This window comes from Muntiacus reevesi, chromosome 2 (assembly GCF_963930625.1).
Source record: "Muntiacus reevesi chromosome 2, mMunRee1.1, whole genome shotgun sequence".
Taxonomy (NCBI): domain Eukaryota; kingdom Metazoa; phylum Chordata; class Mammalia; order Artiodactyla; family Cervidae; genus Muntiacus; species Muntiacus reevesi.
In genome coordinates this window covers 214707429-214720015 of record NC_089250.1, presented here as the reverse complement: position 1 = coordinate 214720015, position 12587 = coordinate 214707429, and the positions used below count along the sequence as shown (strand labels likewise).

Genomic DNA, 12587 nt, shown 5'->3' with positions numbered 1-12587 from the left:
GGACTTGAGCCAAGCTTTAGAACAAGTGAGCCTAACAGTCATATGTAGAACGTTCCATCCAGCAACAGAAGAATATAGATTCTTCTCAAGGGCACATGGACCCTTCCTCAGCTTAGATCATAGAAAGGTCACTAACAAGCTTGAGAAAATTAAAGGAGACCGAGACTGAATTGAGAGTGAGAAATAAACTCTTGCAGATGCAGTCAGCTAGTATTTGACCAGGAAATTGAGAATACTAAATAAGGGAAATGATAGTGTCTTCAAAATATGGTGTTGGGAAAACTGGAAAACCACATGGAGCAAAATGAAATTGGATTCTCATCTTAGGTCACCCACAGAAATGAACTCAAAATGGGTTAAAGCTTAAATGTAGAAACAAAGCCTATGAAAGTCCTAGGAGAAAACATAGGGGAAAAGCTCCTTGATGTTGGCCTTGGGAATAATTTTTTGACTATGACACTGAAAGCACAAGGAACAAGAGCAAAATTAATGAGTGAGTCTCTGTGAAACTGGGCTTCCCAGGTGGTTCATTTGGTAAAAAATACATCTGCAATGCAGGAGACACAGGAGACAGAATTTCAATCCCTGGGTCAGGGAGATCCTCTGGAGAAGGGCAACCTGCCGGGAGCCAGCACACAAGATCCCAACCATGACAAGGTCATGAGGGAGAAAACCTGACGGGCAAGGTGGATCAGGTTTTCAGGGATTCCGAAAAGCTGCTCCTGGCACTCACCTTAAAGATTATATCTGTTTTTCTGATGCTTGCTTTAATAGACTACTCCCTAATTTCTGTGACATAGGCAGAAGGCCTTCCTCTATCTCTTTTCAAATAAGAATTAATTTAGAATTTTAATCAATAAGTTTCCCAGGTGGTGGTATTTTATGAGATTATTTAGATTGAAAGGAGTGTTTTAATTTAAACTCCTTTACTGGTATATTTTAGTTTGGCAAATGCGTTTATGCCCTTGGTATTAATATGCATGATTGCTTATAGTACCCTAATCGTAAAATAACATAAAGAACCTGATCATATAAAGGCCCTAATAGACATAGAGCCCTTTGGGGGGTGAGGAAGTCCTATTAGAAAACACAAGAAAAATTATTCTAAATGTAGCTATTGGGTTAACATTTGCTTGCTGTGTTTTTGCTCTTAATGTGCTAAGGTTGTGTTATAGAAGCCATTGTTAATATAGTTAAAGATCTAGAGAAATAAGAGCTTAGCCCTAGTGTAGTAATAATGAGATGATTGTTAATTGTCAGTCAGGAGTGCTAGGCAGAGACTGCCTCACCAAAGTCACAGAGTCAGTGTGGGGTAAACCTCTTAGATAAATTTAACTGACAACTTCTGCAGAAGAACTAACTTTTATGTTAACAAGGTTATACTTCTACTCTGTACTGTTGCCCTATGAGACTGCTACCTTTCAGTTAAGGTCACCATAGAAACAGAAAATAGGTTTACTTTCACCTGACCTGCATAAAATGTTAATAGGCCCTAAGGCCAGAAGATAATGTACAAGACCCTCATAAACAAAGAAGTATGCAGAAAACACCCTGGTTTTGTGAAGGACAAGCTGACATAATGTTAAACTATCTTCCCCTTAGAAATGTACTAAAAATAAAGGATTGCCAGACTCTGCCAGACCCTGCTGCACACCCCATCTGGTCACACTCTCTCTCTGTTTCTCTCTCTCTCTCTCTCTCTCTCTCTCTCTCTCTCTCTCTCTCTCTCTCTCTCTCTCTCTCTCTCTCTCTCTCTCTCTCTCTCTCCCCTTCGCAGACTTGGTCCTATCAAGGCTGGTCTCATGTGTCTTCTCTCGCCAACACCGTTCATCCTGAGGGTACCCCTGGATCCTGCTGGTGCTGGACCCCGGCAGCAACCCACTCCAATATTCTTGCTTGGTGAATCCCATGAACAGAAGAACCTGGCAGTCTATAGCCCATATTGTCACTAAGAGTCAGACATGACTGAAGCGACTGAGCAAGCACGCATGGACTATCTATCTGAAGCTAAAAAGTTTTTGCATAGCTGAAATACTATCAAAAAATGAAAAAACAACCATCAAAACAGGAGAAAAAATTTGCAAATCATATATCTGATAGGGGATTAATATTCTCAATATATAAAGAACTCATGCAACTCAATATACTCAAATAAACAGTCCAAGTTAAAATGGGCAGAGATTCTCAAGAGACATTTTCTCAGAGAAGACACACAAATGGTCAACAGGTCCATGAAAATGTATTCAACATCGCTAATAAGCAGTAAACTGCAGGTTAAAACTACAGTGAGATGCCACCTCACAGAATGCCACACACAGAGGATGTGCAGAAAAGGGGAAACCTGTGCACTATTAATGTGGATGTAAATTTGTGCAGCAACTATGGAAAACTTGTATGGAGATTCAACAATAAATAAAAAAAATAGAACTACCATATGATCCAGTGATCCTACTTCTGGGTACGTATCAAAAAGAAATGAAAACAGTATCATGAAGGGATATGGTCATCCCCATGTTTATTGCTGTATTATTCACAGAAGCTAAAATATGGAAACAATCTAAGTATCTGTCAATGGATAAATGGATAAAGATGTGGTGCATATACATATACACAATGGAATATTGTTCAACCATGAGAAAAAAGGAACTCCTACCATTTGGGACAACATGGATGAACCTTGAGGGTGTGATATTCAGTGAAATAATTCAGATAGAGAAAGACAAGTACTGTATGATCTCACTTTGTGTGGAATCTAAAAAGGCAGAACTCATAGAAATAGAGTATAATAGGGTTCATGGGGTTCAGCACCTGTTCATGGGGTTCCTGAGGCAAGATTACTGAAGTGGTTTGCCGTTCCCTTCTCTAGTGGACCACATTTTGTCAGAACTCTCCACCACGATCCATCTATCTTGGGTGACCCTACATGGCATGGCTCATAGTTTCATTGAGTTTGACCAGGGGCTGGGGATTGATGGAAATGGAGAGATGTCAGTCAAGGGTAGAGACTTCTAGTTATAAGATGAAACATTCCTGGGGAAATAATGTACAGTATGATGACTATAGTTAATAATAGTGTGTTATATAACTGAAAGTTGCTAAGAGAGTAGATCTTAAATGTTCTTACCACAAAAAGATATGGTAATAATTACATGAGGTGACTCAGATATTAGCAGGCTATAGCGATAATCATGTTGCATTCTATATGTATCAAATCAACAAGTTGTACTCTTTAAGCTTACACATGTTATATGTCAGTTATATCTCAATAAAACTGAAAAAGAAATGGCATGTCTTTGGGTAAGCCATTTGTCTTCTCTGAATCTCAGTTTCTTCAACTAGAAAACTTAAAAAGTCATTTTTATTATTATTATGGACATTTCCATAGCACTTACCAGGCCCCGTGCTATTCATTTCATATATATATATATATATATATATATATATATATATATATATATATATGAAAGTGAAAGTGAAGTCGCTCAGTCGTGTCCAACTCTTTGCTACCTCATGGACTGCAGCCTACCAGGCTCCTCCATCCATGGGATTTTCCAGGCAAGAGTACTGAACTGGGTTGCCATTTCCTTCTCCAGAGAATCTTCCCGACCCAGGGATCGAACCTGGGTCTCTGGCATTGTAGGCAGACGCTTTACCGTCTGAGTCACCAGGATGTACATAAATCCCTTTAATCCTCAAAGTAACACTTGGAGGTAGATACTATTAATATCGGCTTCCTGGTGGCTCAGAGGGTAAAGCGTCTGCTTGTGATGCAGGAGACCCAGGTTCAATCCCTGGGTTGGGAAGATTCCCTGGAGGAGGAAATGGCAACCCACTCCAGTACATATCTGATTCCTAAGTGGCTCAGTGGTAAAGAATCTGCCTGCTAAACAGGGGACATGGATTACAATCCCTGGGTCAGGAAGATCTCCTGGAGAAGGAAATGGCAATGTACTCCAGTATTCTTACCTGGGAAATCCCGTGGACAGAGGAGCCTGGTGGACATGGGGTCGCAAAACAGTGGAACACAATGTTGTGACTAAACAACAGCTCTCATTATTCTCTTTTTACAGAAGAAGAACTGAGGCATACATAAAGGTTATACATAAATCATCTTAGGACAGAGCTTGTGAACAGCAGAACTAGGATTGAACTCTGAGAGTCTAGAACTCTCTAGAGTCTAGAGAGTCTTCCTATTCTGCTCAACTTGTGAAGCTCTTTCCTTCCTTCACCATTCATCCTTCACTTACTCTTACCCACGTCAGGGGGTTGTTGTGATTTTAAATGTGTTATTTTATGTAAAGTACTCCAACTGTACTAGCTGCTCAGGAAGGGTCTGCTTTGATCATTTGGGTTGTTGCTCGTCTCAGAGACAAGCTGACTCAGGACAGGACTGAGTGACTGAACTAAACTGAACTGTAGAGAAACTTCATTGGTTCACACATGCATCACCATCACAATTCTTGCCAAGCCTCTGTACTGCCTGTATTAATAAATACTTGATATTTAAATTGGGCTTCCCAGTTGGTGCAGTGGTAAAGAATCTGCCTGCCAATGCAGGAGCTGCAAGAGATGCAGGTTAGATCCTTGGGTCAGGAAGATTCCCTGAAGAAGAAAATGGCAACGCACACCAGTATTCTTGCCTGGAAAATTCCGTGGATGGAGGATCCTAGCGGGCTACAGTCCACTGAGTCGCAAAGAACTGGACACAATTAAGCATGCACAAAGGCAGTTATTTAAATTAGTTAACTTTTCACTGAATAAATGTAATCTCATTACAGTCATTGGAAAATCAGTATTGTTACAAAATATGTACCATGAAAATAAACTCTTATTAAGTCCTCTCTAGATTCAACTACCTAAAGGCTTTGAATTTAAGGCCTATTTTGTTAAAGGGAGATTAGTAAATCTTGAGAAGAATTAAAGATTAACACCAAACTGACTTTCTCATTGGTATAATCAGAAGAATTTAAAGAGGAGTAAAAAAGAAGTAATATTTTAACCAAGTGATAGTGATTTAGGGATTTATCTCTGCATCCCCTGAATTCAACCATCGGTAAACTGTGACAATAGCTAAGGGCATAGACTCAGAAGACAGATTCCCCCCACCTCACAATTTGCTGGCTATCTTGTCCTGCGAACATAATTCCTCTCACTCTCACTTTCTTCATTGGTAAAAGAGTACTTATAAAGATGTTGATTATAAATGAACGAATGAAGGTAAAGCACAAAATCTAATACATAGTAAATGCTTAATAAACGTAAGCCACCATCATCACCATTATTATTAAGCTTTGCACATAAGTCTCTGGACTTTTAAAAATGTTTAAAAATTTTTAGCTACATAACAATAATATTCATTAAAGTAAACACACAGCGGTTACTACAATAGGTTTTTCTCTGGGTTTTATATGTATGTGTTAGCCGCTCATTCATGACTGATCCTTTGTGACCCTGTGGACAGTAGCCCACCGGGCTCCTCTGTCCATGGAATTCTCCAGGCAAGAATACTGGAGTGGGTATTCCCTCCTCCAGGGGATATTTCTGATGCAGGGATTGAACCCAGGTTTCCTGCATTACAGGTAGATTCTTTACTGTCTGAGCCAACAGGGAAGCTCTCTCTCTCTCTCTCTCTCTATATATATATATATATATACCAAACCATATTTTACATATATAAGCGTTTTACATACGTTAAGAATTATTATTATCCCAATTTAAACTTTTATGATAATTTATTCTTATCCCTCGTTCCCACAGATGAGGTATTTGCCGGAAGTGGGGCAAAATCGGCCCCCGTGACATTTCTGGTGGCCTCCTTTGCCACCTTTTTCAGGGCAGATGCCAGAGGCAGGGACTCAAGCCGCCAGACATCAAGGGCTAACAAATGAGATCTCTCCCCCTTCTGCGCGCGGGCCCTCGCCCCGCCCTCCGACGCCGCGGCTCTCCAGGTTGGCCCCGCCCCGTGTGGAGGCGGGGCTTCCCCCCCCTCTGCCGGGGGCGCTGACGTCACGGTCCCGCGCCCTCGTCGCCTGTTTGCGCCTGCGCTGCGGCCGGAAGGTCGTCTCTGTGACCGGCTTGGCTTTTGGAGCTGCTGTCGCCATGTTGTCGGTCGCCGCCCGCTCGGGCCCGTTCGCCCCCGTCCTGTCGGCCACGTCCCGCGGGGTGGCGGGCGCGCTGCGGCCCTTGGTACAGGCCGCGGTGCCCGCCACCTCGCAGTCGCCTGTGCTGGACTTGAAGCGTTCCGTCCTGTGCCGGGAGTCGCTCAGAGGCCAGGCCGCGAACCGGCCTTTGGTCGCTTCCGTTGGCCTCAATGGTGAGCCGGGTTGAGGGGTGCCTCTTGGCTTGCTCCTTCCGGCCCTGGACGCAGGGAGAAGTAGAGAAGGGCAGGGGGTTGCGGGAAAATGGAACAGAGCCCTGGTTGGGAATGGCATGGCCTGCGGGCTGGGTCGACCTTGGTTAGGCCTCTACGCCTCCCCAGGCCTCTGTGTCCGCACCTGTGCGGATGTGATAGTGATAGATTTGAAAGACTGATTTAGCCATAAGCTCTCACCAAAAGTATGTTTTACGCCTCTTGTCCGCAGATCCTAGTTTATCTTTGGTGCCTTGTTCTCTGTTTTTATGCACTATTTGGAGATCCTTAATTGGCAGCTTGTGAGCCAGGTACCTGTAGTCTACTCTTAACTGCATAGTTGTTAGAAACGGACTATCTTTGGTGTCTCTTGAAATGTTGAAAGTTGGCAGTGCTGGGCTCTGGTTTCCATTGTCGTGTGTACTGTGCATTGGTCGCACCCTTCATTTGAAGCAAGTGCTTCTCCAGTTCATCACAGTCCTCATCAGGCCTTCTTGATTCTTTATGTTACTTGCCTGGCCCCATTGACCTTTGCGTTACACGAAGTTGTCCCCCACCCTCTTAAGTCGGCCTGCATTTACCGTTTTAGCTTTACTTTAAACGCCCCTCCCAGTTTTCCACATTTCCAAGTTTTACCCATCCTCTCAATCTCAGTTCAGGGTCAGGTTAGTAAAATCTTATGTTGCTGGTTCCTTTATGTTTTATAAAAAGCACATAACACTTTCTTTTCTGTATTGGATATATTGAGGATTCCTCTGACCTTGATCTTCAAGGTATAGAGAGTATCCTTTATTTTTCTGTCTTCCACAACCTCAGATTTTGCATGTAGTTGGTGCAGAGTATTTGTGAATGAATAAAGTGGCAGTTTTTCTTAGTGTGCACCCGGGTTTTAGAGAAATTGCCCAAGCCAGTTATGTGGACCCAAATGAGAAATAATTAGGGAGGAGAAAATTTCAATAACAAAGATGAAAAATATCTTGGAATTTGTCAAATGGCTAAAGAATTTCTTCTAAAAATCACGGGCTTACTTGACTTTTCCAAGAAGTGGTAGAGGTATAAGGCAAACCTGTTTTCTGTAATTATGCCTTCAGCTTGAAGCTTAAGTTCATGTTAAAATTTTCTGTATAGATGGTTTGTGGAAAGATGGTTAATTGAGGGTATGGTAAGGGGCAGTTGAGTCAGAAGATCCCTGAATTGGGGTACATTAGAGCTCACTTTAAACAAAACTGTTTTGTTATAATGCTTTTAAGTTTTCTCCATTTCTAGATGATGTTTCTATAAGTATTTGATTTTGTTTTCATTTAGAACTCAATATAGCTAACATCTTTGCTACTAAAAGTCACACCTAATAGAATTCATGTGAATTATTTAGAGAATGATTTTTACAATATAGCAGTTTAATTTCCCAAAGTGTCCTTAATGATGGAATTCAATATAAAGTGTAACGTACTAGATAAAATGGGAGCAGACAACTGGATTTCTTTTGCTACTAAATCTCTGGATGATAATGTCAAAGTCATACTCTGTAGTATCCTGTTCATTTCCTTGTGTGGAAGAATTGTAGACAGGGCTTTTAAATTTTAAGTATGAACTTGGGTTTCTTTATCTTTTACATATGCTGTGCGTCTCTTTCCTGTGTAATCCCAGACAGTGCTAGGGGAAAGTAAATCACACTTAAGTAGGGTAGTATGTGATACAATGTCACTTTGCTACAGTTGCCAGTATCCAGTAGTCACTACCTGTGTCCTTGTCCCCTCCAAAAAATGTTGAGTGAGTTAGAAAAGTACATTTGAGTGATTTTGATAGGTTTCTCCATTGTTTTTGACTACTTACAGCTTCCACAAAATTACTGATCATGTGAAACATATTCCTTATTGTAATGTTTGACTGCTCAAGGAAGTATGTTAGGGTGAGACAGCCTAGTAGATCAACTAAAATTGCAGCTTATATGACAATGCTTTTTATAAGTGCATGTTTCTTTGGGGAACATTTTCTAAAATTGAGGAATTTTTAGTGTCTCCTTTTCTAAAAAGCAGGTCCGTGTTGTAGATTTTTTTAAACAAATATGCAGTTTGCAAAGAGATTTACTTTCTGAAACATACTTAAAGGTGATATCGTAAGTTAATTTTTTGTCAGACATTAAAAAATGGTATGGGACAGGACATATCTGTTGTTTGAAAAAAGACACTGTCTGCATCCATAATACAATAAGAACCTCCAAGTTTTGAACTTCCAAAGATTGGAACCTGTGTTCCATCAGCGTCAAGTGTGAGTGAAATTGCAGCTTGCCCTCATCTTGTCTATTTCTGACTGTTCTTCCTCTCTACCATCTCCCACCTCCTCTCCCTCCTCCAGTGGGCACCTCTTGCCTGTTCATTTGATGCCAGCCCCTATATGCCAACTGTTGTACTTCTATACTTTGCAAGATTAAAAATATATATTTTTAATTTTTTGTGTTTGTTTTTTATGTATTATTTGTGTAAAAAGAATTATAAACCTGTTACAGTACAGTACTGTGTAGTTGATTATGTTAGTTGGGTACCTAAGCTAACTCTGTTGGACTTAGGAACAAATTGAACTCACAATGCCACTCTCAGAACAGAATTCATTTGTATGTGGGGGACTTACTATGCTGCATAAACAGTAATTATTTGGTTGTTTGATGTTCATTTGATATTGACATCTGGCTTATTTATGGCCTGGAGTAGAGTGTCCCAGTTGAGAGATCCACAGCAGTAAAAAAAAAAATACATAATAATAATACCCCACTCTTATAGATGTTATTGCCCTTCACTGATGTTATATGAAAAAAAATTGCTCTTTTTTATTATACTAAATTGAAGTAATTGGTTATTTTGGAGATTTCATTTGATTTTGATAGTTACATAGTCTGATAAGGGTGCCTTTTCTGCCCATTAGTGGCTTTACTTGAATTTTTACCCCAAAATCTAAAATAGAAATCTCTTTTAAATTTTCTGCAACTAAATTTATACTGTTTACAGAATGTTTATTATCTTACAATTCTTAATTTATGAATTTTTAGAAGTTCGGAGAGCAGGTAGATAGGAAGATAAAGTTAGATATTTGATTTAATAAGATGTTCACATCAATTTAATGAATGGACTAGATGAGTTTTAGGTTCTCTTCTAATCCAGAAAATATGGATGATGTTTAGCATAATTGCACAGTATATCTTAGCATGTTGAATTTTTGGAGAGTTAAAATATTGCTGTTTGCAGTAGTTTAACTTTTTTTTAACCTGATGCACTGAATTGTTACAAATTCTGAATCAGCAGTGTTCAATCAGGTAGAGTCAATTATACATATTATGATTTCATACCAATATGATAGGTAGTGGTTGATTTAATTTTGTTTTCAGTATTTTATTTGCTGGCACTGCCAACTTGGCCATTTCTGAGACCAGTAAGTGCCATATTTCATGTTTTAATAATTTTATTTTTGCTTATAAATTCATAAGGGCCCATTCCCTGTTGTATGCCTCTTTCAGGGTCCTCATCTAATTGTGTTTTTTTAACCTTCTGTTTATCTTGCAGTCCCTGCTTCTGTTCGTTATTCCCATACAGACATCAAAGTGCCTGACTTCTCTGACTATCGTCGCCCTGAAGTGTTAGATAGTACAAAGTCTTCAAAAGAGAGCAGTGAGGCTCGAAAAGGTTTTTCCTATTTGATAACTGCAACAACTACTGTGGGTGTTGCATATGCTGCCAAGAATGTCGTCTCTCAGTTTGTTTCCAGCATGAGTGCTTCTGCTGATGTGTTGGCCATGTCGAAAATTGAAATCAAGTTATCCGATATTCCAGAGGGGAAGAACATGGCTTTCAAATGGAGAGGCAAACCCCTGTTCGTGCGCCATCGAACCAAGAAGGAAATTGACCAGGAAGCTGCTGTTGAAGTGTCCCAGTTGAGGGACCCACAGCATGACTTAGAGCGAGTAAAGAAACCGGAATGGGTTATCCTGATAGGTGTTTGCACTCATCTTGGTTGTGTACCCATTGCAAATGCGGGAGATTTTGGTGGTTATTACTGCCCTTGTCATGGGTCACACTATGATGCGTCTGGCAGGATCAGGAAGGGGCCTGCACCTCTCAACCTTGAAGTTCCCTCATATGAGTTCACCAGCGATGATATGGTGATTGTTGGTTAGAGACCTGGACTCAAGTTATAGGCTTCGTTCAGTCTCATGTCACCTCAGAAGAGTTACTTGAGAACAAGCCTTCTGTGCTTTGAATTAGTTGATTTGAAATATTTAAGAATTGCTAATAATGTGTTTGCAAACCTGTAAAGTAAATTGAATTTAATGTTGAATACTTTCGAGCATTCATCTAAAAAAGCTGCCATTAAACATTGTTATGCTCAAAGGGTGCAGTGTCTCTGATAGTTAATTCTAATTAAAAATTGTAGACCAGTGTATAAAATATTTGTGAAATCTGTAATTGACTTTATTGTTTATTTACCTTCTGTCAGGGACAGAGATTCTATAGAGCTCATGGTTAGGTTGAGGTAGAATTAGCTGGTCATCACCAAGACCTGGGAGATGTCTTTTGGCATTGGCAGAAACAAGAGTATCCAAGTTTCTTTGCTGTTTTGCACACCTGGCTATGCATACCTTCCACTCCCACCTGTATGACAGGCCAAGAAATTTTATTCATCATTTATGGGAGTAACTTATTAATTAGGATTCTTCAGTTTTAAGAGACAGTGGTGTGGGATATTATCTGAGAGAAGCTTTCTAAAGTGGAAGTGCTGCTCTGGAATTTCCTTCATCTGGTGGAGGTATTTATGTCCCCCAGAGCTCATACATCCATCCTGTCAAGAGGCGGAAAGGCCATAGTATATCTGAGATTTAATACTACCTTTGTGTGAAAATGATCCTGCTGGTTTTGTTTCTTTGATGGTAGCATTTTGAGGTGCTTCTTCCAGTTGGATTTGCAGACACCGCTTTTCACTGTGAAGTGGGTGGGGACAGGAAGACAAACCTGAATTAACCCGCTCTTCTTTCTGCTTCTTGCTTCCAGTTCACAGGTCGAATAAGACCAAGATCTGGTATTCTCTGTAGGAACTGGAAGTGGACTTTGCCTTTTGTTGAGATCACCAGCTATCTTGATAGGTTTGTCTTGTCTTTTCCATTTGGAGGTGGGTTAGTAATGTACTCCACTGGGCACACCTTGTGATCACACTTGTTTTTGTAAAACAGCAAACGAGATTCAGTGATTGGGTCTTCCAGAGGGAACTGGTCTTTCAGGATTCTAGACCTTAAAATCAATGTGTGTCAAAAAAGAAAATGTCAGTTTCCAGGCTTACAAGTAGATACTAATCTTTGGTTCATTTTTGCCATCCATTCTAGAGGGAAAATTAGCAGGTACGATATACGGGGCACTTAATATTATTTTGTTCCAGATCTCCATATAATGACATTTAGGTTCAAGTGTTTAGGTATAAGTATGAGACAAATCTGCAAATTTGCTACTTTTTGACGTGTTCTCTATTTTAAATGGAGGGCCCGCTGACCTTTGTGCGTATGTAGATTACCAAGGAAAAGCTCGTATTGTTTCATTTAAAAATAATGAAACTGTATCATGTATGAGTAATATATATTTGTAGTGTTTGGTTTTAATATTTGGATCATTTCATGTGAAGTCCCCCCCCCCCCCACCCGATTTATTATGAGGCCAAGAGAATCAGTATCTATTTGTTGGATACTTTGCTTGTTCATCATTTTGGTGAAGATTCCATTTTTTAAATATTCATGGACAAAATCGTATACCTTTTCCTATACTCATGCTACTTTTTAATGGTCCCAGTTGCCCACAACTTACTGTTTAGAACTATAATACCTCCAGTAGAAGCTGACAAATTTTGAGGCTGTTTTCTTTTTTTAAGTGGCTCCAGGAGCTATTCATAACTTCTTGGGATATACTAATAGGAACTTTGCTGTGTGTATTTTACATTTGTAGAATTATTGCTTGGAGGAACTTTGTGGGGTGATAAAGATTCAACTTTTAATTTGAAGGTGAATTAAAACCTTGAGTAGAGATCTTGAAACATTGAATGAATCCTTAGAACCCAGCAAATTGTGTGACTGTTCATTTGTCATCCTATGTCAAAAAGTATTGATAACTGTGTTATTTGTACATAATTGAAGCTGCTGAGCTCCAGTATCCAGCAGGTAGTTGCTAGTTGTTAGTTGCATGAGTTGGGGGCATGGTGTAGTGGAAGA

General features: G+C 40.0%; 1 protein-coding gene and 1 non-coding gene across 2 annotated transcripts; both read left to right on the top strand.

Moving 5' to 3' along the window:
- Positions 1-3731: 3731 nt before the first annotated feature.
- On the top strand, positions 3732-3804 carry TRNAH-GUG (transfer RNA histidin (anticodon GUG)). The gene has a single exon. It is a non-coding gene; the product is annotated as a tRNA-His (tRNA).
- A 2233-nt stretch (positions 3805-6037) lies between these two features.
- Positions 6038-10803, top strand: UQCRFS1 (ubiquinol-cytochrome c reductase, Rieske iron-sulfur polypeptide 1). The gene is made up of 2 exons (XM_065924965.1): positions 6038-6313; positions 9904-10803. Exons 1-2 carry the CDS (start codon positions 6100-6102, stop codon positions 10512-10514), a joined length of 825 nt encoding a protein of 274 aa, XP_065781037.1. The 5' UTR covers positions 6038-6099; the 3' UTR covers positions 10515-10803.
- Positions 10804-12587: the final 1784 nt, after the last annotated feature.

Bases quoted from the DNA above. Each gene is read 5' to 3' on its own strand.
- UQCRFS1 (XM_065924965.1), top strand. From the start codon at position 6,100: ATGTTGTCGGTCGCCGCCCGCTCGGGCCCGTTCGCCCCCGTCCTGTCG. The intron at 6,314-9,903 runs GTGAGCCGGGTT...TTTATCTTGCAG, and splicing joins CGCTTCCGTTGGCCTCAATG to TCCCTGCTTCTGTTCGTTAT.